The following is a 27,942-nucleotide window of genomic DNA, read 5'->3' on the forward strand; positions in this document are numbered from 1 at the left end:
TCAGATTCTTGGCAACTGATTCCTATTTATGACAGTCTCAGTGTCCCAGGGTCATGTGAAGTGACCAAAGCCTGTGTTGCAACCACCCAGCAGAGTGGGGGAATAAAAACCAAACATCCACCCCCACCCCACCCCCACTGCTGATCCTCAACCGAAATGCTCACAACAATGAAAACCTCAGACAGGAGGAAGAGCGCCGCCGGGTGGGCAGGCAGGTGTCTTGCTCGGCTGTGGCGTAGGGGGCACTTTTTTCAGTGCCATTGTAACTTCAAACCGTCTCTAAGCGAACTGTTGTAAGTCGAGGACTTCCTGAGCTTCGTCACTTTTTTCCTTTTTTTTTTTTTGGTCATCAAGTTTTTGACACCTTGCTAGGTGACTGGTGGTACTCGGATGTTGCCAGATCCTAAAAGTGGTACAATGGGTTAAAAGGTTGAAAAGCCCTTCATTAATCTATGGAGATCTCTAAGGATTTTCAGGTGTATCTGGCAAAAAAACACAAAAAACCCCACCCATTGCAGACAATGGATTTGCTTAACAATCATGACTTTCACTTAGCAATTAGGGCATTCGTTTAACAACCATGGTGTTTGCTTAATGACCATGGTGTTCACTTTATGACCCCAGCATTTGCAAAACAGGTTGTAAAATTGGGTGTGGTCACACAGTGACCCGCTTAACAACTCTAATTCCAGGCTCAGTTATAATCGTATTGTAAGTCGAGCACTATCGGTAGACATGTCCATGGAGATTCTCAGTCATCCAGGTCAAGAGGCAGCTGGACTTTCTTTGTTTTTCTTTGAAGACGTCAGTGGCGTAGCGTGGGGGGTGCAGGGGGGGCGGGCCGCACCGGGCGCAACATCTGGGGGGGCGCGCTCGCACTGAGCTGCTCAGGGAGCCCCAAGGGCTGCACAGAGTCGGCTTGGCTCCGCTCTCGAGGTGCTCTTTCTTGCAAAGCGAAACGAGTCCGGCAGGTGAGATGGGCGGCCACATAAACTGAATAAAATAAATAGAAGCGCCCAACTCTCCGCCCAGGCTCAGGCCAACCGCAAGCGCCCCGCAGGCGCCCTGGCAGGCTTGGCCGAGCGAAGACGGACCCGCCGGCCGGCTGGCCTAGCTTCGTGCGCATGCGTGGCTTTATTTAGCGAGGCTCACGTGCGAGCTTGAATGCAGCGGCTCTTGCAGGTCAGAGCCCCACCCAGCCGCCCTCGAGAGGGACCCGGAAGCATCCCGCATGCACGCGACTCTTCTTGGAAAGTCTACGCCGCTGCGGGGCACGTCTTTTCGGCGGTGCCATGACGTCACCGGGTTAGGGGGCGCAAATTGCCCCGGGTGCTGACAACCCACGCTACGCCACTGGAAGACGTAGATAAATCCTTCCATTCCCCACCATCCAGGCAGAGTTGAAGAAGCTTCTTGGAGGAGAAGCAAAATGCCTTCAAAGAAAAGTTTCGGTTTGAACGGCCGAAGGGCGAATTGTGCCGAGGGCTGGTGTAGTGTGTAGTTTTCTAGTGTGTATAATAAAAGTTCTGTATCTGCGAGTGTCAGTCATTGATAACCAAACGGAGGTTATAAACATATAAAGAATGGTTGCTGGAATTGGGTATGTCCAGTTTAATGAAGAGAAGGACTAGGGGTGACATGATAGCAGTGTTCCAGTATCTCAGGGGCTTCCCCAAAGAAGAGGGACTCAAGCTATTCTCCAAAGCGCCTGAAGGCAGGACAAGAAGCAACGGATGGAAACTAATCAAGGAGAGAAGCAACCTAGAACTAAGGAGAAATTCGCTGACAGTGAGAACAATTAATCAGTGGAACAACTTGCCTCCAGAAGTTGTGGGTGCTCCAACACTAGAAGTTTTTAAGAAGAGACTGGACAACCATTTGTCTGAAATGGTATAGGGCAGGGGTAGGCAACCTTGGCTCTTTTATGACTGATGGACTTCAACTCCCAGAATTCCTCAGTCAGCTGTGCTGGCTCAGGAATTCTGAGAGTTGAAGTCCATGAGTCATAAAAGAGCCAAGGTTGCCTACCCCTGGTATAGGGTTTCCTGCCTGAGCAGGGGGTTGGAGTAGATGACCTCCAACTCTATTACTATTACTAAAAACAAGAAAGTCCAGTTGACTCTTGAAAAAGCACCTTTGGGACTTTCTGAAGACATATAAATGGCTGAGTTCTTATTCCAACCCACTGCATGTAGAACTGGAAACAGGATTAAATTTTACAGTACAGTGGAACTCTGATATCAAAAGATCTGAGTTATTGCTTTCATTGAGAAATTGACCAAGGAATTAAAGATGCAAAGATTCCTGATAATGCAATCAACAACATTCATGAGACAAAACGAAATTTGATTAATTTTCATGCCTTGATAGAATCACGGGGCTTCATCACTAAGCCCTGGCGCTCCTTCGGAGAGGTGGAGTCGGTTCATTCAAAGAGTCAAACATTAAAAAAAAAATCAAACCAAGAATGTCTTGTTTTTGGTTCCTTTCTAGCTGGCACAGTGGTTTTGTGGTAAATAATAACCTCAGAAGGAATTAAAAAATAATTTTTTGAATTCATATAGCCAAGAGACATGAAGTGGCCATAATCTGTGTATTTACGTATGAACTTTAATATATATTTTAAATAATGTTTCTATGTTATATAGATTATTGCTATTTATAATCATCCAGTAACTGAGGTTCTGTCAGTGGTGCATGATCAATTCTTTTAATTTTTCTGGTTTTCAGCAAAATTGTGCCCATAGCAAACCAGAGATCATTTAATTTGTTGTTGTTAGTTGCGAAGTCATGTACGACCCATCGTGACCCCATGGACAACGTACCTCCAGGGCTTTCCTGTCCTCTACCATCTTTGGGAGTCCCTTTAAGCCCACGCTTCCTGCTTCAGCGACTCCATCCAGCCACCTCATTCTCTGTTGTCCCCTTCTTCTCTTGCCCTCAATCTTTCCCAGCATTAGGCTCTTCTCCAGTGAGTCCTTCCTTCTCATTAGGTGGCCAAAGTATTTGAATCATTTAATAGCTGCAGCATTTGTTTATCGATCACTGCAAAAATAGTTGTACAATCGGATTGGTGACATGAAGCTCCGTTATGGTTGTATGTTGAGGACGACAGTCCTCAACGTATGTGTAAAGTCGTGTGCTTCACATAGAGATGGACACAGAGCTGGGGTAAAGATGAGTTTATTCTGAACAGAACGAACTGGGGAAACAGGGAAGCCTGGCGTCTATTTGTACCTGCCCAGGTGGATGGCATCCAATCAGTTCAAACCTGGGCTTTCTGCCAGTGCAGGTGACAATGGGTGTAGATCCTGGCTTCCCACCAGGCTGACCATGCCTGGGGCTGTCAACAGCTTAACTCATTAGGCTTATCCTGCGTGAGCAGTTATCGCCCGGAGCTGTCCAACCCCTCTGCTGATCTGCACCATCAGCCTCCTGCTGTGCTGTCCTTTGTGTATGCTGGGAGGCATACACTGCAGTATGACCCCAGCTGAGCTCAAGATTTCTGTTTTTAAGCAAGGCATTTCTTAAGTGAGTTTTGCCCCGTTTTATAACCTTTCTTGCCACAGTTGTTAATTGAATCACTGCAGTTGTGAAGTTAGCAGCAAGGTTGTTAAGTGAATCTGGCTTCCTCACTGACTTGGTTCATCAGAAGGTCACAAAAGAGGATCACATGACCCTGGGACACGGCAACCGTAGTAAATATGAACCAGCTGCCAAGCCTTTGAATTTTGATCACGTGGCCATGGGGATGCTGCAAAGGTGGTAACTGTGAAAAACAGTCACAACTCACTTATTTCAGTACCATTGTAACTTTGAATGGTCACTAAATGAACTGTAGTAAGTTGTGGACTACCTGTGTCATTAAGTCAGTGTCAGCTCTTTGCAATCACATAGACTGATCTTCTCCAGGATTATCTGTGTCCAGCCTGGTTCTGCAACCATACTCAGATCCATCCACCCTGCTGCTGATTCTCCTCTTCTCTTTCCTTCCATTTTCCCATCATTAATGTCTTCTATAGAATAGAACAGAATAGAATAAAATAACAGAGTTGGAAGGGACCTTGGAGGCCTTCTAGTCCAGCCCCCTGCTCAGGCCAGAAACCCTATACCATTTCAGACAAATGGATGTCCAGTCTCTTCTTAAAAACTTCCAGTGTTGGAGCGTTCACAGCTTCTGGAGGCAGGTTGTTCCACTGATTAAGTGTTCTGTCAGGAAATTTCTCCTTAGTTCCAGGTTGCTTCTCTCTTTGGTTAGCTTCCATCCGTTGCTTCTTGTCCTTCCTTCAGGTGCTTTGGAGAATAGCTTGACTCCCTCTTTTTTGGGGCAGCCCCTGAGATACTGGAACACTGCTATCATATCCCCCCTCGTCCTTCTCTTCATTAAACTAGACATATCCAATTCCAGCAACCGTTCCTTTTATGTTTTAGCCTCCAGACCCCTGATCATCTTTATTGCTCTCTTTCTAGTGTCTCAACATCTTTTTACATCATGGTGACCAAAACTGGATGGAGTATTCCACGTGTGGCCTTACCAAGAGATGATAAAGTGGCATTAACACTTCACATAATCTTGATTCTATCCCTCTGTTAGTAGCAGTCTAGGTCTTTGAATAACACATCCCAAATACGATCATTTGAGCAGTATCACTTGTCCCTTGAGTGAGAACCCTGATTACTTTGTTTCATGACCCAGCAGTTTCTTTCTTGGCTGTGCACAGGATTCTCAAGAGACTTATCCAACACCCAAGTTCAAAAGCATCCATCCTCTTTCTGTCTCACACTTTTTTCAAAGTCCAACTTTGGCTTTCAAAGAAGGTCAAAAGGGAAAACACACACACACACACACACACACACACATTGTTTTAGCAGTGGCTGATGTAGTCAAGATTATGCACAGCTGGTTAAACACTGCATTAATCAGATCCCAATAGCAATCTGGAAGCCCCCCTCCTTTTTGAATTCATGTTGAACTAATTGGTTTTTTTCCAGATCATCTCCCAAGGTGGGGGGGTGGGGGGAGCATTTTGTGGACTTTTTAAGAATCTGCAGGCAGAGCACAAAGAAATTCAAGTAGTCCTTATGAGTTGGGACTGCAGTTGAGCCCAAGATTTTTGTCACTAAGCAAAGCAGTTGTTAAGTGAGTTTGCCCCATTGTACAACCTTCCTTTTTTTTTGCCGCACACAGTTGTTAAGCAAATCACTGCAGTTTGTTAAGTGAATCCTGAAGCCATTAATTGAACCTAGTTTTCCCCTACTGACTTTGCAGCCAGCTGCTAAGCGTCTGGATTTCGATCCTATGACACTGGGGATGCTGCAAAGGTCATAACGGTGAAAAACGCTCACAAGTCACGTTGTTCGGTGACGTTGTAACTTTGAACGGTTGCTAAATGACCTCTTGTAAGTTGAGGACTACCTATAGTTCCATCCCTGCTCCAAAATTGCCCCATAGAAGCTGGGGTCCCAAAAGCACTTCCAGTTTACCTCAGCAGCATGGCGTTTATTCTTATAAGTAAGCTCATCAAGAGACGGAAAAACAATGGGGTGAAGATCCCTGTGAGGAGGGGGAGAAAGGAAAGTGTGTGTGGGGGGGTGTAGGAACCCTCCCCTCCCATTACTTTTATCTACCAATTTCTTGGAAACAATTGGCCAACACTGTGGTTACCCAAGAGAAGAATCTGGGCTTTCATTGGTTGGCCGCATTAGCCTTCTGACACTTTTTCCTCTGCCCTCCCCCTCGCTCTCTCCTTTTATGCTGATTTATTCATCCTAAAGGACTGGGCCCCGGGGGTGTGCTTGGCTCCTGCAAAATGAATGGGCGCATCAAGGGATGAACCAGCTGTTTTGCTTCCAAGGGGAAGGAAAAGGCGAAAAGAAGAGATTTATTAGGGAATTGGAGATTGTTTTAGATGTTCAAGGGAAAGATCACCACCTTGCATGCATGGGTAACCTGGCTCACCTCGGGCAGGGTATATGGAGCCATAGACAGATAAATGCGATGGGGGTTGGGGAGAGGCAATGGAGCTGCCTGGCTGGGCTTTGTATTAATCAGATTTGGCTAAAACCAGCTTTTGCTTCTTCGTGGCTGATCCTCAAACCAATCTGAGTCAGAAAACACACAAATAAGTTTTCTGTTCCTTCTGAAGAGGAGGTGGTCCCAATTAGTGGCTTATAAAACTGTAAGCAGCATGGGGAGGGGGTGGAAACAGAAAAGCATTTTTCCTTTTTTCCTGTCGAATTATTTTGATTTTTTTCCCCCAATCCTGCTTTTATTATTTTTATAAATAACTCAAGGCAGCGAATATACCTAATATTCCTTTCTCCTCCTGTTTTCCCCACAATAACAACAACCCTGTGTGGCGGGTTGCATTGAAAGAGAGAGGGGTTGGCTCAAGGTCACCCAAACTGTCTTACGTGCCTAAGGCAGGACTAGAACTCACCATCTCCTCTTGAGTGGTCCAAAGTCACCAAGCCACCTTTCACGCTTAAGGCAAGATTAGAACTCGCAATCTCCCCTCGATTGGTCCAAAGTCAGCCAGCTGGGTTTCATGCCTGAGGCAAGACTAGAACTCACCATCTCCTGGTGATTGGACCCAAACTCACACAACTAGCTTTCATGCCTACAGTGGGACTAGAACTCACCGTCTCCTGGTTTCCAGCCTGGTGCCTTAACTGTGACCAAACTCTGTCTCCTGGAGTTCTTCTCCGTTTCATTAACAGCAGAATAAAAGAATCCCCATTCTCCCAAAATGATTTTGCCTTTTTATGCACAATGGACTTTCTAACTTATACAACTTAGTGTCACAACCCTTGGCAAGGGCAGGTGTTGGCATACTTTGAGATGAAAAGCCACTATTAGGTCTGATTCTCAGGGAAATGTGCATAAGAAGCATTGCTAGATGGGTTCCCCCCCCCAATATATTATGCACAGACCCCACAGGTTGTCTCAAAACTCAAGACAGCATATAGAGCAGAGGTCCCCAACCTTTTCGGCACCAGGAACCAGTTGCGTGGAGAAAGGTTTTTCCATGGACAAGAGAGTGTGTGGACACTAAGTTGATGTTGAATTTAATTACGGCAGCAAGACTTTTAGTAGGGCAATATTGGAAGAAGGAAGAACTGCCAACTATAGAAGAATGGACTCTAAAAGTTTCTAACCTGGCGGAAATGGCAACCATTTCAGCGTATTTGAAAGACCATTCGCAACAGAGATACATTGTGGAGTGGAAAAAATGGATTGATTACATCCAGAATAAATATGGGACTAAAAAGTTTCATTTAGCATTTGAATAAGTATTGATGTGATATTTATATTGCTTGTAGTCATTTTACAAGAGTTAAAGTGCGATAGACTTAATAACTTATTGTCGTTAGCATATGGTAGATTATGATTGTTTTTACTTTTATACCTTGTATTTAGCTCTGGGAAGTCGGGGAGGGGGGAAGGGGAGGGAGGGAGGGTTGGGGTGGGTTGGGAAGGGGTGGGTGGGTTGGGAGGGGTTTTGTTTTGTTAAAGATAAAATGTACTGAAAAACTTTTAAATAAAAAAAAAGAGAGTGTGTGGTTTTGTGTGCTGCCTGCATCCCACAGATGGGGCTTTGCTTGTATGTTGTATGTTGCTGGCATGCCACGGCCCAGTACTGGTCCACGGACCGGGGGTTGGGGACCTCAGATATAGAGCAAAGGTGTCTAATATTGCAAACTTTCAAGACTTGTGGACTTCAACTCCCAGAATTCCTCAGCCAGCCAGGGCTTCTGGGAGTTGAAGTCCACAGGTCTTAAAGTTTCCAAGGTTGGACACCCTTCTGCTACGGAAAGCATCTCCCCTCACTCCCAAATTGTAAAGTTCAAAAATCAACGAGTGGAGACTTAAAGATGGCGCTTCTGAGTCCCATCCAAAGCCATAATGGAGGTAGTCCTCAACTTATGACCACAACTGAGACAGGAAAATTCATCTAGCATCATGCAGTTGTTAAGCAAAACATCCACATAACCACAACCTGCAACTTGCAACCTTACCTGCTGGCTCCCCCATCGCCTTTGCTTGTCAGAAGGTGGCAAAAGTGGTCACAGGAGGCCAGGAAGCTGCAGCCGTCATAAAGATGAACCCGTTGCCCAAGCATACAGATTTTGATCATGTGACCATGGGGAGGCTGCAACAGTTGTATGAAAAACAGTCATAAGTCACTTTTCCCCCCAGGGCTGTTGTAACTTGGAACGGTCGCTAAGTGAGCCGTTGTAAGTCGAGGACTACTTGTGTCAGTTTGTTGAGGGCTGTCTTTATGGGATTGTTACAAGGAATATGCCAGCAACCGGTCCACACAAACAAGCAAAGCCCCATCCGCGGGATGCAGGCAGCACACAAAACCACGTACCCTCCTGTCCACGGAAAAACCTCTCTCCACGGAACCGGTCCCTGGTGCCCCAAAGGTTGGGGACCACTGGTCTAGTGAAGGATGCTTGCTCGGAGAGGACCAATCGGGATGGTTGGTACATTCCTGCTCTTTTAATGGGATTCCCAAGGACAGGACGGCTTTGCCCTAAGGCTGAGCAGACATTAGCCTAGGGGCATCAAAGCTTGAAGGGTGCCGACGACGCTGCCCGTCCTTCCAAATCTTTCTAAAAATGCAAATCTTAATTGCTGGGAGAGGGCAACATCAGTCAATGTGGCCCAGAGTGCCATGTGCCCTTCAGCTGACGCTGCCCAAGGATACTGTCAGAAACGAACAGTTACTTTGATAATGCAGTATCACAGCTATGAGCTTGATTAAGTACACTTAGGTTGTGAGGACTCGCAAACACCCTTCCTCCCTCCCTCTCCTTCCTTCCTTCCTTTCCTTCCTTCTTCTCTGCCTCTCCTTCCTTCCTTCCTTCCTTCTCCTCTCCTTCTTCTTTCCTCCCTCCCTCCCTCCTTCTCTCCCTCTCCTTCTTTCCTTCCTTCCTTCTTCTCTCCTTTTCCTTCCTTCCTTCCTTCCTTCTTCTCCACCTCTCCTTCCTTCTTTTCTCCGTCCTTCCTTATTTTCTCCCTGTCCTTCCTTCTTTCCTTCCTTCTTCTCTTCCCTTCCTTCCTTCCTTCCTTCCCACCCACAAGAGAATTAAGTCCAGCCCACCTTGAGTTCCATTGACTCTTACCTACTGCCAATTTGCTTTATTATTTATTTATTTATTTTAATTCCATTTATATCCTGCCCTTCTCCGAAGACTCAGGGCGGCTTACAAGCTTAGCAGTAGCCTTCATTCTTTATATATGCCTGCTTATTAGGGCTTTCACACACACCCCAAGCGGCATTATTACAAAGTCAGCTTAATTGCCCCCAACAATCTGGGTCCTCATTTTACCTACCTCGGAAGGATGGAAGGCTGAGTCAACCTTGAGCCTGGTGGGATGCGAACCTGCACTAATTGCAGGCAGCTGGTGTTACTTAAGGAGGCATTAGCCCACTGCTCCACCAAGGCTTTAACCATTAGTAGGTCAGATTCTTGTAGATAGCTTAAGCTTGCAATAAATCTTGATATACATTTGAACTGCCTGGGTTCCCTGATTTCCTTGGCACTTGACACTCCCCAGGTTTTGACCTAATTCCTTTTTACTATTCGTAATGAAAATGCTTTTTAACTCCCAGCTGTTTTGTTCCATTACCCATCTGTTATGAGAAGGGCTTCCAGGCGAAGATGAACAAGAACTCTTATCTTAGAACTCTTTTCTGGCACTTCCGCATTCATTATTTAGGTATTTATCTGCCTCTCTTCAATATACAGGTAGTCCTCCACTTACGACAACAATTGAGCCCCAAATGTGTGTGGCTAAGCGAGACAGTTCTTAAGTGAATTTTGCCCCATTTAGGCCTTTTCTTGCCAGGGTTGTTAAGTGAATCACTGCAATTCTTAAATTAGTAACACAACTGTTAAGTGAATCTGGCTTCCCCGTTGACTTTGCTTGTCAGAAGATCGCAAAAGGTGATCACGTGACCCCAGGACACAGGACACAGGACCAGTCATAACAGTCATACTGGGCATTATAGTTAATTGTTTTTTAACTTTTGTATTCTGTTTTTATATTTATTGCCCTGTACACTGCCCTGAGTCCTTCGGGAGAAGGGCGGTATAAAAATATAATAAATAATAATAAATAATAATAAATATGAGTCAGTTTTCAAGCATCTGAATTTCTGATCACATTGGCCACAGAGATGCTGCAACGGTCATAAGTACGAAAGTGGTCATAAATCACTTTTTTCAGCGCCGTCGTAACTTTGAATGGTCACTAAACAAACTGTTGTAAATTGAGGACTATCTGTAAAAGTATTTTGGGGGTGGCTTATGACATTGTCCTAAAACCCTATAATCTTATGCCGACAAACTGGATAAAAACACCAGCAGTTTAACAAGGCATTGTCAGCCAAAGAAGACCCAGGACGTTAAATAAGTTATTAAAAGAACGAGAAGGCAGCCTTTTCGTGGAGATTCTCTATCATCCAGGTCATGGTTGTCCCAAAGGTGATTTCTAAAAGGCAAATGGACTTATTTGGGTTTTTTTGATGTTTGTTTGCTTCCCCACCTTCATTTCTGAACTGAACTGAAGAAGCTTCTTGGACGAGAAGCGAAAGAATTTCAAGGGGAAAAAACCCCCAAGAAAGTCAGGTTTTTTTTTTGGAGAAACACCTTTAGGACAACAAGGCAGCAGAAACAAAACTGTAGAATGAGGCGCATTTTTATTTATTTATTATTTATTTTAATCCCATTTATATCCCGCCCTTCTTCGAAGACTCAGGGCAGCTTACAATTTAAGCACAAACCAATGTGCTTAGCAATAGCCTTCATTCTATGTACATGCCTACTTATTAGGGCTTTCTCCCCCCACCCCCAAGCGGCATTTTTACAAAGTCAGCTTACTGCCCCCCCCAAGGGGACCTACCTCGGAAGGATGGAAGGCTGAGTCAACCTTGAGCCTGGTGGGACTCGAACCTGCACTAATTGCAGGCAGCTGGTGTTACTTAAGGAGGCATTAGCCCACTGCTCCACCAAGGCATGATGAAGCTTCTTGCCACATCAAAAAAAAATGTATCAAAAGTTTGGGGAACAGAGATACTGTCATCTGAGGTTGGAAAGGTGATGCCCAAGGTATAAGCATTGCAGACGCTGAGGCTGTCCCCCCAAAAAATTTAACTTACAGACCATGAAACGTGACCACCAATGTTGGGCAAAACTCAGTGGCAGGACCCAGATGTCATGGTTCCGACTAATGAAAGACTTCAAAGAATCTTCAGGCAAAAGAGGAAAAAGAAGAAAAAGCTGCCTCTTATATTGTCAAAGCAAAAACATTCAATGTTTGCAGCGTTGACACCTGAGTTGCCAGCAGGAAATCTTGGATCCTAATAATGTTTCTAAGCAGACCTGGGAAAAATTTTCTCTCCAAAATTTTGAAGAGTCAACATTGATCAAGGTAGAACAACCTGACTCTAAAAAAGGCAACTGTGGGGGGGGGGAGTCTTCTGCGTGGAAAGACATCTGTCTTGTACAGTGAAATTCCTAGATTCTGCTTCTAACATCTCCCAATACAGCTGGGCAACCTCTGCCAATGTCTTTTTTACATACAGGTAGTCCTCGACTTACGACAACTCGGAGCAAAATTTCCACAGCTAAGCAAGGCAGTATTTAAATCAGCCGTGCCCAATTTTAGGACCTTTTTTTGCCATGGTTTTTAAGCAAATTATTGCAGTCGTTAAGTGAATCATGCCATTGTTAAGTGAATCTGGCAGTTGTTAAGCCAATCCGTTCCCCCCCCCGCACATTGCTTGTCAGAAGCCCTGTGGGAAATCACAAATGGTGGTCATGCAACGGTCATACATGCCAGTTGCCAAGCACCCAAATTGTCATCATGTGTTCGTCAGGATGTAGCGACAGTCATAATTGTGAGGAAAGGGTATAAGCAGTGGTGGGATTCTATCTATCTATCTATCTATCCATCCATCCATCCATCCATCCAGCGGTGGGATTCAGCCAGTTCGTAGCACTTCAGCAGAACTGGTAGCTAATTTTTTGTTGCCCAGGTCCAGAATGGACATCCACGCAGAGAATCAGTTGTTTACATATTTGAATCACTCTATCTATCTATCTATCTATCTATCTATCTATCTATCTATCTATCTATCTATCTATCTATCTATCTATCTATCCATCCATCCATCCATCCATCCATCCAGTGGTGGGATTCAGCCGGTTCACACCACTTCAGCAGAACCAGTAGCTAATTTTTTGTTGCCCAGGCCCAGAATGGACATCCACACAGAGAATCAGTTGTTTACATATTTGAATCTCATCAATCTATCTATCTATCTATCTATCTATCTATCTATCTATCTATCTATCATCTATCTATCCATCCATCCATCCATCCATCCATCCATCCACCCATCCAGTGGTGGGATTCAGCTGGTTCATTTCCTCTATTTTCTCAGTAGGAAGCCCTGCCTTCTTTCAGGACTCAATTGCAGAAGGCTGCGGTTGCCCCCTGGCATGGAAGGCGTGGGATCCAATCAGCTGCTCTGGAGCGCCTGAGTAGAGAAAGCCAGCCGTGATGCTCTCCTGTGAGATTCCTGACTAGCAAAGGGAGGGGGGAACAGCACACGCACGTGTGTGTGTGTGTGTGTGTGTGTGTGTGTGTGCGCGCGTGCCCATGCAAAGCTATGCCGTCGATCTTTCCAGTCACATGACCTGTCATTTGCAATCGGGGACCCTGAAAAGGAGGAACCCACATGCATGGGAATGCTTTTTTTTCCCTTCCCACCTTAGTACAAATATCAAATGGAACAATAAGTCATTGATATACTGTATATATGTAAATATATTAAAGGATGGGCAGAGGTGCAGGCCTCCGCTCGGAAAAGGCACGGGAATGAAACTGCTGGATAAGGCAGCAGGAGAGCAGCATCAGGAAGATCAAAGCTAGATGCAATCACATGCAGAATTGGTGACCTGGAGGTTGTCTCTTGTGAGCTGAGTGCCCTGAAGATTCCCCTAACCTTGGTGAATCTGGCTTGCTTGCTTGCTAAGGAACAGGTGAGTCGGCTTGTTCGGCATCTTCCCTTTGTAATCGGGTGGCGGTGGGCAAAAAACGGGGCCAGCAGAGATAATCAAAAAGGATCCACTAGACTGTAGGGAAAAACAGGGAGGGAAAAATTGCAAAGGCATTAGTAGAAACCTCCACCGCCGTCCCTGCGATTTCTTAAAGCAGGGAGGGGGGGAACTGGAGAAGGAGTTTGCTGCTAGACAAAGAGATGAAAGAGGAACGAGAGACAAAAGAGTGGGATTGTGGAGCCCGAAATGAAGTGGAGAAAGACGATGGACTGCAAAGACCAGAAACGGCTCCAGAAGAAGGAACAATGGCCCGTTTACTAAATTAGCGGTTCCCCCCTCCCAGCTCAGATGCCTTGGTCCTTTTAAGGAAAAGAACACATTTTGTACAGGAGTTTTATTCATTCCGAGTCAATGGACCAATAGAAAGGTTTCCGTAATGAAAGAGCGGTATTATTCCCGCTCTTGGGATCTGTCCAGGGTTTGGCAGGAGAAGCTGGATTTCTGGTATTCGGTGGGTTCCTGAGGCCGAGTCCTTGACCCTGGACCAAAAGGGGACAAGAGGATGGGTCGGTTGTGGCATTGCAAGGATTGACGTGTGAATGAATGAACCCTTCTCTTGTTCACGCCCGTTTCCTTGGGGATGCTGAAAAGTGGTGGGTTTGGTCCAAGGAGACACTTTGTCCTGAGCAGAGATTGTAGAACAGAGACGCCACATCTGCGTTGTTTGGAAGAAAGGAGGAATATAACGGCTCACACTCTGTCACCTCTTGATTGGATTACCGTAATAAGCCCTACGCGGGGCTACACTTGAAGACCATTTGGGAACTGCAGCCGATCGAATTGCAAAGAACAGTCAGTGATGGGTGTGTCGTAGTGTGTGCATGTGTCTCTGTTGCTTTGTGAGTGCACTGGCTGCCACTTGACTTGACCCGTGACCTCTCGTATAGACTACTGCAATGCTCTGTACATGGGGCTGCCCTTGAGGACCACTCGGAGGCTCCAGCTGGTGCAGAATGCGGCCGCGCGAGTTGTGATGGGGGTCTCCCGATACTCCCATGTAACACCTCTACTCTGCGAGCTGCGTTGGCTTCCAGTTGCCCTCCGGGTGATATTCAAGGTGCTGGTGATGACCTATAAAGCCCTAAATGGCATGGGTCCGGGTTACTTACGGGAGCACCTGCTGCCGGCGTCAACTTCCCTTCGTCCTGTGCGCTCCCACAGAGAGGGCCTCCTCAGGGTGCCGCCGGTCAGAGAATGTCGACTGGCGTCCCCCAGGGGGAAGGCGTTCTCTGTGGGCACGCCAGACCTTTGGAACCGCTTACCGGTTGAGCTCTGGATGGCTCCCGACCTTCGCTCCTTCCGCCGTGATCTGAAAACTTACCTATTTGAACAAGCCGGCCTGGTCTAATAGGTTTGGGGTATTTTAATTAGTAATTTTTAATTATTTATTGTAATGGGCTAGTTCTATTTAATCTTATTTTTAACTTTTGTATATTGTATTTTTATTGCCCTGTACACCGCCCTGAGTCCTTCGGGAGAAGGGCGGTATAGAAATTAAATTAATAAATTAATAAATAATAAATAAATAATATTTCCACTTGGGTGCAATGCGAGGTGATGGTTCCAATCTCTGTAGCTTAGGGTTGAACTGTGGGGTCCTTGATGCTCTCTGAACTTGGTGGTTTCCTTCCAAACAGTTCATTAACCAACTAGGTAACATCATCAGTGCTAGACAGTATAGGTTATCATCTATAAAGCGCTGCATGCAACCAGCTTAGTTGCTTGATGGACCACCTGTCTCCAGATGTTTCCATCTGTCCAGTTAGGTCACATCCTATCTATTAAGCACTGTCATCTTCCAGGGCTCAGGAAGTGGGCCTTTCCCCCACGATCACGTGATCAACATTCAGATGCTTGGCAACTGGTTCGTATTTATGACGGTTGCAGTGTCCCGGGGTCATGTGATCTCCTTTTGTAACCTTCTGACAAGCAAAGGCAATGGGGGAAGCCAGATTCACTTAACAACCTTAGTCTTAACTAGGCAACTGCAGCGATTCACTTAACAACTGTGGCAAGAAATTTCGTAAAATGGGACAAAACTCACTTCACAAACGTCTCGCTTTAACAGCAGAAATTTTGGGCTCAGTTGTGGTCGTAAGTCAAGGACTACCTGTACAGAAATATAATGGGAGCACTGAAAGCAGGAGTTTCCAAACTTGAGCAACTTTAAGACTTGTGGACTTCAACTCCCAGAATTCCTCAGCCAGAATGAACCAAGGTTGGATACCCCGGGCTATCACAGCAGAGTTAACGGAGTCTTGCAGCTGCACTTCCTATAACCAGTTGTCGGGTAAAGCTTTTTCCCTCTTCTGTAATTAAAATTGAAACTTCTCTGGTGCCTGGAAGCATTTTATTTTTTACTTATTAATGTATTCAGTTACTTATTAATGTATTCAGTTTCTATAGCCCGTTGTCCCAATCATTGATTCTGGGTAGCATACAATTCCCAAAGTACAAAACAAAACTAATAAAAATCATTTTAAAAACAATAAAAATTCTACTTGCATCCAACTTGGAAGAGCTAGACTAGATCAGAGCAAAAGTCCACTTTAAACAGCTGGCCCGGCAACAGAATAACAGAACTGGAAGGGACTTTGGAGGTCTTCTAGTCCAACCCCCTATTTAAGCAGAAGACCCTATAGGATTCCAGACAAATGGTTGTCCAATCTTTTCCCAAAAATCTCCAGTGATGAAGCACCCACAACTTTTGGAGGCAAGGCAGATTGTGTGCCATCAAGTCATTGTCACCTCTTAATGCCCATAGAGGAAGGGACGCGGTGGCTCAGTGGGTTAGGACGCTGAGCTTGTCGATCAGATGGTCGGCAGTTTGGCGGGTCGAATCCCGAGTGCCGCGTAACAGAGTGAGCGCCTGTTACTCGTCCCAGCTTCTGCCAACCTAGCAGTTCGAAAGCACGTAAGAAAAATGCAAGTAGAAAAATAGGGACCACTACGGTGGGAAGGTAACAGCGTTCCGTGCGCCTTTGGCGTCTAGTCATGCCGGCCACATGACCACGGAGACGTCCTCGGACAAGCGCTGGCTCTTTGGCTTTGAAACGGAGTCGGAAATGACTAGCACGCATGTGCGGGGGAACCTTTACCTTTACCTTTAATGCCCATATAAATAGACCTTTTCCATGATGATCAATCCCTAACTTGTCCTTACAGGTCTTCCAATCCTGCACTCATCACTGCTGTATTTGTGTCCATCCACCTTGCTGCTGGCCATCCTCTTCTTCTTTTTCCTCCCACCTGTTGTGATTCAGGGTCAGCCTGTGGGTTCGGCAGTTGGGTCGGATGATTCAGAGGAGGAGGAGGGGGGTGTTGGAGAGCTTGCTGAGAATAATATTGAGGCTCCACAGAGCCCTCAGCCAGGCCCCTCCCACCTGTGAGCCTGACAGCGTGGATGAAGATGACCCACAGCTGGCCCTGTTCAAGGACACCCGACGCAGGAGGCAGTCAATCAGGAGTAAACAGAGGAAGGCAATGGGGCACCTCGGAAGGAGGCAGTGAGAAGCCACGCCCTGAACTGTTTAAAAGGGGAATGCATGGGAGGGCTGGTTTGCTGAAGGCAACCGTTTGAATAGCTCCTGTTTCATGGTTCGTGTTTGCTCTCTTTGCTCTGTTTATGTTTTTATGTTAATAAATTTGGCAGGCTTAGTTCCAGCCTCTTGCCTTCTTGTAAAAGAGGTTGTCCCTGCCTTATCTGCAGGGCCGGTAGTAGGCTGGTACAGAACACCACCTTTCTCAAGTGGAGCTGTTGCATCAGGTGTCCCAAGTAGGATTATTTGAGCTTGGTCATCAGGGCATCAAGTGGATTGATTGACCTGGGTAATCTATTGGTTTGGGGGGGTTTTTTTGGCTCGCCTCAGTATTTTCAGGAATCTTCTCCAACACCAGCATGCAAAGGTGTTTTAGTACTCTTCTATCCTGCTTCATCAACAGGGCTCCTGAAGTACAGGTAGTCCTCAACTTACGAACACAACTGAGCCCAAGATTTCGGTTGCTGAGGGAGACAGTCATTAAGCCAGTCTTGCCTCATGTCACGACCTTTTCTTGCCAGAGTTGTTCAGTGAATCACTGCGGTTATTGAATTAGTTACACATTGGTTAAGTGAATCTGGCTTCCCCATTGACTTTGCTTGTCAGACGGTTGCAAAAGGGGATCATGTGACCCCAGGAACGCTGCAACCATCATAAATGCGAGTCAGTTGCCAAGTATCTGAATATTGGGGATGCTGCAGTAGGCATAAGTGTGAAAAATGGTCACTTTTTTCAATGGCATTGTAATATCGAATGGTCACTAAATGAACCCTTGTAAGTTGAGGACTACCTGTATTCAAAAGTAGGAGAAGGGAGCATCTAATTCTTTTGTGATCAGCTGCTTCTCAAGCCATTTACTCAACTGGTATCTATGCCTGTCTGAGCTTGGAAGCTAAACAGGGTTGGCCTTGGCTAAGAGTTGGATGGGAGACCACGATCAACTTCTGGGAAGTTGAAAAGATACCCCAGAAGAAGACAGAGACAAACTACTTCCATGAGTCCATGAAATTAATAACTAATAATTCCATGAAATTATTAGAAGTTGAACTTAGTTTGAAAACAAAACAAAACATCTCTTTCTTCCAACTTAAGTGATTAACATAAATGGCCTGTTATCAGACAAGCCCATTTAAGTTGCTATAAGCAGTCCTTGACTTACGACCACGATCGGCACTAGAATTTCTATTGCTAAGCAAAGCATTAGTTACGTATGTGAGTTGCGCCTGATTTTACAACCTTTTTGTGCCAAGGTGTTGAAGGAAAAGTCTTCATCATGGTTTAGTCAGAAATCTTTATACTGTACCGGTCAAATGGTTGTCCAATCTTCTTGAAAACCCACAACTCTGGGAGGCAAGCTGTTCCACTGATTAATCATTGTTACTGTCAGGAAATTCCTCCTTATTTCTAGGTTGGATGTGTCTTTGAAAGGTTTCCACCCGTTGCTTCCTGTCCCGCCCTCTGGTGTTTCTGGTGAACAAGTCAATCCCCTCTTCTCTGTGACAGCCGAAGACAGCTATCATGTCTCCCCTGGATCTTCTCTTCATTAGGCTAAACCAGGGGTCTTCCAACTTGGCAACTTTAAGACTTGTGGACTTCAGAATTCTGGGAGTTGAAGTCCACAAGTCTTAAAAGTTGCCAAGTTGGAAGACCCCTGGGCTAAACATACCTAGTTCCCTTAGCCATTCATCGTATGATGTCTCCTATCTTCTTTTCTTCTCCAGGCAATGGAAGAGCTGAAAATGTCTGGATCCATTGCGTCCTACGACCAACTGGTGAAGCAGGTGGAGGCGCTGAAGAAAGAGAACACCCACCTCCGTCAGGAGTTGGAAGACAACTCCAACCATCTCTCCAAGCTAGAAAATGAGACTTCAGATATGAAGGTGAGGACCTCTCTCTCTTTATCAGCACTGATCCGGTGGTTTGTTTGTTTTTTTGTTTTTTTCCTAGTTGTGAAAATGTTGCTTTTCTATGTGACAGGTTGTCCTCGATTTACGACTACAGTTGAACGCAAAATTGATGTTGCTAAGTGAAACATGAGTCTTGCTCCATGTTACGACTTTTCTTGCTGCCGCTCTTGAGTGAATCGTTGCCATTGTTAAGTTAGTAATGTGGTTGTTAAGTGAATCTGGCTTCCCCGTGGACTTTGCTTGTCAGAGGTCTGCAAAAGGGGATCACATGACAGCAACGGTCATAAGTGTGAACAAGATGCCAAGCATGTTGATCACGGGATCACGGGGATGCTGCAAAGGTTGTAATTGTGAAAAACGCTCATAAGTCACTTTTTCCAGTGCCGTTGTAACTTTGAATTGGCATAAACAAAGTGTTGTAATTTGAGGACTACCTGTATTTATTTCTGATCATCTTGATGTCTCTCCAAATTCTGTTAAGCATCCTTTCCAAAATTAACACTTTACACCAGGGGTCTTCAAACATGGCCCTTTTATGACTTGTGGACTTCAACTACCAGAATTCCTCAGCCAGACATGCCTGAGGCTGGGATTTGTAGTCCCTGAGTCAAGGATATCTGATCTTAATGTTGAATTGCAGAGAAGATGGGTCTTGTCTCTTGCTACCCAAATGTACCTGGACACATTGTGAGCACAATCTGTGTGAACTTTTACGACTGCTACTTAGAAATATCCATTATTATTGTGGTTGGTTGCACAGTCAGCCAGATGTTCAGAGCAGTTTTGGCATTTTTATCCACCCATTGAGTCCTTCCCCAGGGTTAGGATAGACAGATGTTGTTTGTTGGTGTTATAAGTATCATCACAGGATGTGAGCTCTTCCAAGTATTATTGTTGTTACTGTTATTACTATTAGTCAATTTAATATAGCAACCCACTCCATGAGATATATTTGCTATATATTTGGATATGTTTAATTGACCAGCTTTAGGTGAGTTTGTGTTTTGATGCTTGATTTCCTTCTATATGAGACACAAAGCAATATTCCCATTCTTCCTTTCTTGGCTCATCTTCTGCTTGAGAGTTTCCTAATTAGAGTTTATGACCATATTTTGCGGTTGGTTTAGTTATCTTAATTCATCATATTTTCTGCAATTGGATAGGCGGGCTAGCTGATCTTCTGGCTTTGAACACAAACGTGAAAGGCTAGAGTGGCTGCTAAATGAGGCTGCTCTAGCCACAAAGTCTTTGTTGCTCCAGTTATTGTAATACAAGTATAAAATGATTTTAGAAAATGAAGTTTGAAACTCTCAATGGGAAATGTTGCCTCTGGTCTCAAAAGCGTATACATTTAACGCATAGCTGACAATGGCATCTCTGAAGAGAATACTGGGAGTTGAAGTCCACAGGCAGGCCAGTGAACAACCTTCTATTCTAACCACTGCTACAATCTCTTGAAACACTGATGATTAAGTATGGATATTACAACAAAATACAATGAGGGGTTTTTCCCCCTCCCAATTACCCAATAGTTTTTTTTAATGACAAAAGATGTGGGTAGAAAGATATCACAATCACTAGAACGCCCTAAGCAGCTCAGGTAGACTTATTAAAGAATAAATCTCAACAACCGAGAAGCCTAGGATTTAAGATGATCTGTGCGATACAGGAATGTTCTTTCTGCAGGAGAAAAAAAGAACACAACAACAAATCCATTTTACTTCCTTCATTATTCATCCGTAAAAGCTTAATTTACGTTTACCGATCTATCATTGTTGCAGAATCAAGAGACTCAGACCCCGGAATCAAAAGAAGTTTGTTTTATTTTGCACAAAAGGTTCAGAGCAAAAAGCAATGTCAATGTCTGAACCCATTTTCAGGGGAAAGCAAGTGCATATATAGTCTTCAAAAGTAGCAAAACACGGAAATGTAACTTATGAGCATTGATTGGTTGCTTGAATTACAGCCCCCAACTCCCCCTTGTTGCTATGCTGAATTAAGCTAAATATCTTGCAACCTTTTCTGATCGAGGTCACAGGTTCCTTGTAGAAGCGCTTAAGTTTCCGGCACCATGTTTGTGGTTAGCTACAAACGAGACATATGTGGTTAGATGTATCACAGCTCTATGCTTGACTAAATAGGTGTGAGAAACAGATGAACTCGTGGTTTGGCATTTTCCATTTCCTTGTTCTTTTCTAACTAATACACACATTTTCTCTATGTCTCACTTTTATGTCCTGCCTTCACTTTATGTCTTGTCTCACTTTATGTCCTGCCTCATCATGACAACAACTCTATTACAGTTTGATTGCCAACTCTTTATGAGGAACAAACTGCTGCTTTTCCTAATTCTACTGCGTTTTCTTAGTAAAACTAACGCTACACAGACTATACCTATACTGTATATTAATATACTGTACATAAAGTATGTACAGATAGACCAGGGACGCGGTGGCTCAGTGGGTTAGGACGCTGAGCTTGTCGATCAGAAGGTCGGCAGTTTGGCGGGTCGAATCCCGAGTGCCGCGTAACAGTGAGCGCCTGTTACTCGTCCCAGCTTCTGCCAACCTAGCAGTTCAAAAGCACGTAAAAATGCAAGTAGAAAAATAGGTACCACTACGGTGGGAAGGTGACAGCGTTCCGTGTGCCTTTGGCGTCTAGTCATGCCAGCCACATGACCACGGAGACGTCCTCGGACAAGCGCTGGCTCTTTGGCTTTGAAACAGAGATGAGCACCGGCACCTAGAGTCGGAAACGACTAGCACGCATGTGCGGGGGAACCTTTACCTTTACAGATAGACCTCCATTTATGACTGTAATAGAGCCTGCCCGTTATGATCATTAGTTGTGATGGTTGGAAAGCAAGTCACTATGTGACTAGACTCTTTCTTATGACCCTTTTTTGCAGCAGTCTTTAAGTGAAGGTAGTGATTATAAGGGGAACGCCATGGTAATAAAGCAAACACCCATTGTTTGCTATGGGCCCTATTTGTTTATTTATTTGTATCCCGCTTTGTTATTTTTACAAATAATTCAAGGTGGTGAACATATCCAACACACTTTCCTCCTATCTTCCCCACAACAACCCTGTGAGGTGGGTTGGGCTGAGAGAGAGTGACTGCCCAAAGTCACCCAGCTGGATTTCATGCCTAAAGAAGGACTAGAACATGACTGCATTTTATGCTAACCAGCACTTATGTCCAGTTTTTGGCAAAAACATGTCCATAGCTAACTTAGTTCACTTAATGACCATGGCACTTACTTAACAACAACTGCAAAAAGGTCATAAAATGGATCAATCATGTGGCCGACCTGTTTAATGATCTTCACAACTCACAACCATGATGGGCAAGCTACATCAGGGGTCTTCAACCTTGGCAACTTTAAGACTTGAGGACTTCAGCTCCCACAATTCCTCAGCCAGCAAAGCTGGCTGAGGAATTCTAGCAGTTGAAATCCACAAGTCTTAAAGTTGCCAAGGTTGAGGACCCCTGAGCTACATTACGGTCATTAGTCAAGGACTACATGTAATCTATTCTATCTAATCAGCAAAACCAAAAATCACAAGTTCATTTTTATGCAAAAAGTCCAAAAAAAGCTTCCAGTCACCAATAAATGTAGATCAGCAGCTCGACTTGCACGAGTGGCGGGCCAGCGCATATGCACCGCAAGCTGTATGCACATGCATGTCTGCTGGCCCATCGCTCCTTCTGCCCAGTTGTAATGAGCCACAGCCCAGGTGTTGGGGATCCCTTATGTAGATAATATCTTATCTCGAATCCAAGAAGTAAATTTATCCTTTTTCAGCAAAATTTGCCAATCCTTCTGCCACAGTGGGTAGTGTCAAATCTTTCCATCTATGTGCATATAGTAAGCTTGATGCATCATATACTGAAATAATCTTCCATAGGTTTTTTCTAACTGTTTAGCTATTAATCCTAACAGGAAAAATTCTGTCTTCAGCTGAATACTGGTAGTCCTTGAGCCCAGGTTTTCTGTTGCTAAACAAGGTGTTAAGTGAATTTTGCCCCTTTTTACAACCTTTGTTGCCACAGTTGTTAAGTGAATCACTGCAACTGTCGTTAGTAATACAATTGTAAAGTAATTCTGGCTTCCCCATTGACTTTGCTTGTCAGAAGGTCGCAAAAGGTAACACTGCAATCTTCATGAATACAGTTTCCAGGCATCCAAATTTTGATCACTTGGCCACAGGCATGTTGCAACAGTCATAAATATGAAAAACAATCAAAAGTCACTTTCTTGGTGCCGTTGTAACTTCAAGTGGTCACTAAACAAATGGTTGTAAATTAAGGACTACCTCTGTGGATCTTTAAAATCCTCTATACCTATTAGCCACCCAGCTCCAACAGAATCTGGCTGATCAGTTATTGTCAGAAAGAGAATGGAAGATTAGCCAAACCTTTTGTATGACCAAAATCCAATCTATATATGAAAACATTATACCAGTGTTTCTCCACCTCAGCAACTTTAAGATGGGCGGACTTCAACTCCCAAAATCCCCCAGCCAGCCATGCTGGCAGGGGAATTCTGGGAGTTGAAGTCCACCCATCTTAAAGTGCTGAGGTGGAGAAACACTGCATTAGACCTTCCAGGAATGACTGTCTCGGCCTGCCTTGATACAATCAATTGACTAATCAACACATTAATTAATACTGTAGCCCAGCAAATCAGAACTTTAACCCGGGACACTGAATTTTGCAACTTTATTATTAACACGTCTTGCTCCTCAAGGAAAGCTGGGGTGTTACTTCTATTTCAGGGATACGAAATGCTTCCAGATATACTTCTATAGTATGTCAGAACGTACATGCAATTTGTTGGGGATGAGTAACAAGTGGATAAGACCTGTTAGGTTCATGCTGCGGTGGCTCCCTCACCATGTTTTGATTTAAATGAATAAAAACAGCTTAAAACAGCCACCATATGCAATCACGCAGAGCAGAGGATAATAGAGATCTTGCCCACATTTAAGGATTATCTCATCACGAGAGTGTAAGCTGTACAGAGAATGAGGACAAAAAGCTCTCTGAGGTTTATTTGGATCACTTTCTTGTTCTCACTTTATTTTTAATTCTTCCTTCTTCCCCAGGTGGTTTTGAAGCATCTGCAGGGCAAATTGGAACAGGAGGCCAAAGTCATGGTGTCTTCAGGACAAATGGAGGTTTTAGACCAGTTAAAAGGTGAGTGAGAGGTTTACTGTATATCCGAAAGCAGGGGTCTTCAAACTTGACCCTTTTATGACTTCAAGTTATCAAACAATTCACTACAGATGTTAAGTGAATCTTGAGGCCACTGAGCAAATCTGGCCTCTCCCGTTGACTCTGTTTGTCTGAAATCAGCTGGGAAGATTATAAATCAGGGGTGTTCAAACTCGGCCCTTTTATGACTCATGGACTTCAACTTCCAGAATTCCTCAGCCAGGCACACGTGCCTGGCTGAGGAATTCTGGGAGTTGAAGTCCATGAGTCATAAAAGGGCCGAGTTTGAACACCCCTGCTATAAATGATGATTATGTGAGCCCAGGACACTGCAACTGTCATAAATATGAGCCGGTTGCCGAGCAACCATTACCCTGGGGAAGCAGCAGTGGTCGTTAAGTGCGAAAACTGGTCCCAAGTCACTTTTTCCCCATGTTGTTGTAACTTTGAATGGTCACTCAATGAACGGCTGTAGGTCGAGGACTACCTGTTTCCTGGAGCTGGGAGAAAGGTGTCTGGCGGCCTAAGCTGTCCTCATGGCGTCCTTTCACCTTCCCTGTTCCTTCAGCCCTACAGATGGACATCTCCAGTTTGTACAGCTTGAAATTCCACCCTCCGGCCCTGCTTCCCGAGCCGGTCTGCCAGGATCAGAGTCCGGAGCAGAGCTTGTCCCATTCAGCCCGTCTCCAAAGGAAGGACAGCATGGGAGACGTGGGTCGGGCCACCATCCGTCTCTTGGAGGAGCTGGACAGGGAGAGGTGAAGTTGTTGAAAGTCTTTGTGTGTTTGTGTGTGTGTGTGTGGGGGGGGGGGGACATGGATGAACATCCTGCTCATATTCCTCTTCCTCTTCCGGATGGTTTCTTCATGAATTCAAGTGGAGCCCATCCATCTTCCTTCTGAGGTGTGGCGAGGCTCCAGTTGGACGCCACGTGCTGAGGGAAAGAACTTCCCGTTTCTTCTCAGTTTCAGATTTTCTCGTTTTTTTCCCCTCCCCCGCTTCGGCAGAATTCATATTTGCTTGTGTCTGAAGTGATGCAGACTCCCTTCTCCTTTTTTTCTTCCTTCCTTCCTTCCTTCCTTCCCTCCCTCCCTCTCTTCTTGTCTTCCAACGTGCAATTGTAAGCTATCTTTCCTTCCTCTCAGCCTCCTTGTGACTTTCATTCCTTCCTTCCTTCTTTCCTCCCTCCCTCCCCCTCCTTTCCTTCCTTCCCTTTTTATTTCTATCTGTCCTTCCTTCCTCTTGTTTTACCTCTCCTTTTCTTCCTTCCCTTTTTCCTTCCTTCCTTCCCTTTTTATTTCTATCTCTCCTTCCTTCGTCTTGCTTTACCTCTCTTCTTCCTTCCCTTTTTCCTTCCTTCCTTCCCTTTTTATTTCTATCTCTCCTTCCTTCGTTTTACCTCTCCTTTTCTTCCTTCCCTTTTTCCTTCCTTCCTTCCCTTTTTTATTTCTATCCCTTCCTCGTTTTACCTCCTTTTTTTTCCTTTCCTTTTTTTCCTCCCTCCCTCCCTCCCTCCCTCCCTCCCTCCCTTCCTTCCTTCCTTCCTTCCTTCCTTCCTTCCTTCCTTCCTTCCTTCCTTCTCTGATTGCCATCTTTCCTTCCTCTCAGATGTTTTCTGTTGAGTGAGATTGAAAAGGAGGAAAAGGAGAAACTCTGGTATTACACTCAACTGCAAAGTCTCTCTAAGCGGCTGGATGACCTGCCCCATGTGGAGACGGTGAGCTTCCAGGCTGGATGGTGGCAGGACAGACTCCAGGACAGGGACATTTTCCTAAGTGTGTCTCAGCTACATCTTCAACACCCCCTTATCTCAAATTCAGGCCCTTAAATTTTGGGGAGACCAGGAAGGAAGGGAGATAAGCAGAGGGCCCCGCTCTTACCTACCTCTTTTCTGCCTCCCCCAACCACCCACCCCCGCCAGTTCTCAATGCAGATGGACCTGATCCGTCAGCAGCTAGAATTTGAAGCCCAGCACATCCGGACACTCATGGAGGAGCGCTTCGGAACGACCGATGAAATGGTACAAAGAGCTCAGGTAAGAAGCAGGAGGAGCAGAAGCAGGAGGGGAAGAGGAGGGAGAGGGGGAGCAGGAGCAGGAGCAGGAGGGGGAGCAGAAGCAGCAGGAGAGGGAGCAGGAGGGGAAGAGGAGCAGGAGGGGGAGCGGGAGGGGCAGGAGGAGAGGAAGAAGAGGGGGAGGGAGAGGGAGCAGGAGAACAGGAGGAGCAGGAGGAGAGGGAGCAGGAGGGGAAGAGGAGGGGAGGGGGAGCAGGAGAAGAGGAGCAGGAGGGGAGCAGGAGGGGAAGAAGAGGGGGAGGGGAGAGGGAGCAGGGGAAGAGGAGCAGGAGCGGGAGGAGGAGAGGGAGGAGGAGGGGAAGAGGAGGGGCGAGCAGGAGGAGGAGAGGAGCAGGAGGAGGAGTGGGAGCAGGAGGGGAAGAGGAGGAGTGGAGTGGAAGCAGGAGGGGAAGAAGAGGAGCAGGAGGAGGGGGAGCAGAAGAGGAAGAGGAGGGGGAGAGGGAGCAGGAGCAGAGGAGGGAGAGGAGGAGGGGAAGAGGAGGAGGAGAGGGGGAGCAGGAGGGGAAGAGAAGGGGGGAGCAGGAGGAGGAGAGAAGGAGCAGGAGGAGGAGAGGGAGCAGGAGGGGAAGAGGAGGAGGACTGGAGGGGAAGCAGGAGGGGAAGAAGAGCAGGAGGAGGGGGAGCAGGAGAGGAAGAGGAGGGGGAGCGGGAGCAGGAGCAAGAGGGAGAGGAGAAGAGGAGGAGGGGAGGGGGAGCAGGAGGGGAAGAAGAGGAGCAGGAGGAGGGGGAGCAGGATGCTACATTTTTTATTTTAAAACTTGCAGATCCGGGCATCTCGTCTGGAACAGATTGACAAAGAGCTGATGGAAGCTCAGGATAAAGTGCAGCCTTCGGAACAGCCGGTAAGAAGCCAGCAAGATGCCAGACCAGTGTTTCCAACACTGGCAGCTTCAGATGTGTGGACTCCAACTCCCAGAATTCCCTAGACAGCCCCTCCTGGCTCAGGAATTCTGGGAGTTGGAGTCCACGCAGCTGAAAGCTGACAAGGTTGAGAAACAGTATTCTAGACTGTGGTATCTGCAAGGCTGGGTCAAAATTCAAGATGCCTTTGCATGATGGTAGCCTTGTCTCTTTTATGTGGGTGAAAAAGGGATCAGGGCTTGACTGTGTGATTGCAGCTGGCATCTTGATTTTTCACACACACACACGCACACACACACACACACACACACACACACCAAAAAAGTGGAAGAAGGATAAATTTCACCCAATATCTTCTGTACCTACACTAATAGCTGTTCTTTAGAGAGGGCAATTCCAGGAAAGAAAGGAAGAATTATATAATTATTGCATAATTATGCTTGTCTGTCTCAGTTGCCTGAAATAAAATAGGCAGAAGGAGGAAAATGTAATTGCTTATTTTTGGAACACTGCTAGCATTGTTTTTCTTCGTTTAAAGTACTTACTGAACTCCAGGTGGGTGTCTTTGGGTCATTCTCTCACACAGGCAGGTGGCTGTGCGGAAAGTAAGAGATAGGACTGTATTTATTTTTTATTTTTTTATTTTAATCCCATTTATATCCCGCCCTTCTCCGAAGACTCAGGGCGGCTTACAATTTAAAGCACAAATCAATGTGCTTAGCAATACAGTATGTCATCTGTCATATCTCTACAATCTCTAATCTGTCATCTATCTATCTATCTATCTATCTATCTATCTATCTATCTATCATCTATTTGTCATCTCGAATCTGTCATCTATCTGTCATCTGTCTGTCATCTGTCATCTCTATCTCTATCTTTCATCTGTCATATCTCTAGCTTATCTGTCATCTCTCTGTCATCGATCTCTCTATTTCTCTCTATCTGTAATCTGTCATCTCTCTAATCTGTCATATCTATGTCATCTCTATATCTCTAATATGTCATCTGTCATCTATCTATATCTGTCATCTATCTAATCTGTCATCTAATCTGTCATCTATATCTATCTCATTTATCATCTATCTTTCTATCTCTATCTCCCCATCTCTATTTATCTCGGGATAAAATTATTATGATTTTACTTTTGATAAGCCACTTTGTTTAGATTTTGGCCTGGAACGTCCTACAAACTCTGATGCTGTG

At 45.3% G+C, this 27,942-nt stretch overlaps 1 protein-coding gene and 1 long non-coding RNA gene across 2 annotated transcripts in view; one reads left to right on the forward strand and one right to left on the reverse strand.

Moving 5' to 3' along the window:
- Positions 1-368: 368 nt before the first annotated feature.
- On the reverse strand, positions 369-27,668 carry LOC308659721. The gene is made up of 3 exons (XR_014024591.1): positions 27,282-27,668; positions 8,020-8,153; positions 369-403 (listed from the first exon to the last, which is right to left on the reverse strand). It is a non-coding gene; the product is annotated as an uncharacterized lncRNA (long non-coding RNA).
- Positions 18,244-27,942, forward strand: part of APC2 (APC regulator of WNT signaling pathway 2) — a 40,441-nt gene continuing 30,742 nt past the window's right edge. Inside the window, 6 exon segments of the mRNA XM_081313640.1 lie at positions 18,244-18,556; positions 23,694-23,784; positions 24,371-24,560; positions 25,411-25,519; positions 25,724-25,837; positions 26,640-26,717. Coding sequence (XP_081169766.1) covers positions 18,401-18,556; positions 23,694-23,784; positions 24,371-24,560; positions 25,411-25,519; positions 25,724-25,837; positions 26,640-26,717 — 738 coding nt within the window. The 5' untranslated portion in view covers positions 18,244-18,400.

This window comes from Vipera berus, assembly GCF_964194415.1.
Source record: "Vipera berus genome assembly, chromosome: 1".
NCBI classification, from domain to species: domain Eukaryota; kingdom Metazoa; phylum Chordata; class Lepidosauria; order Squamata; family Viperidae; genus Vipera; species Vipera berus.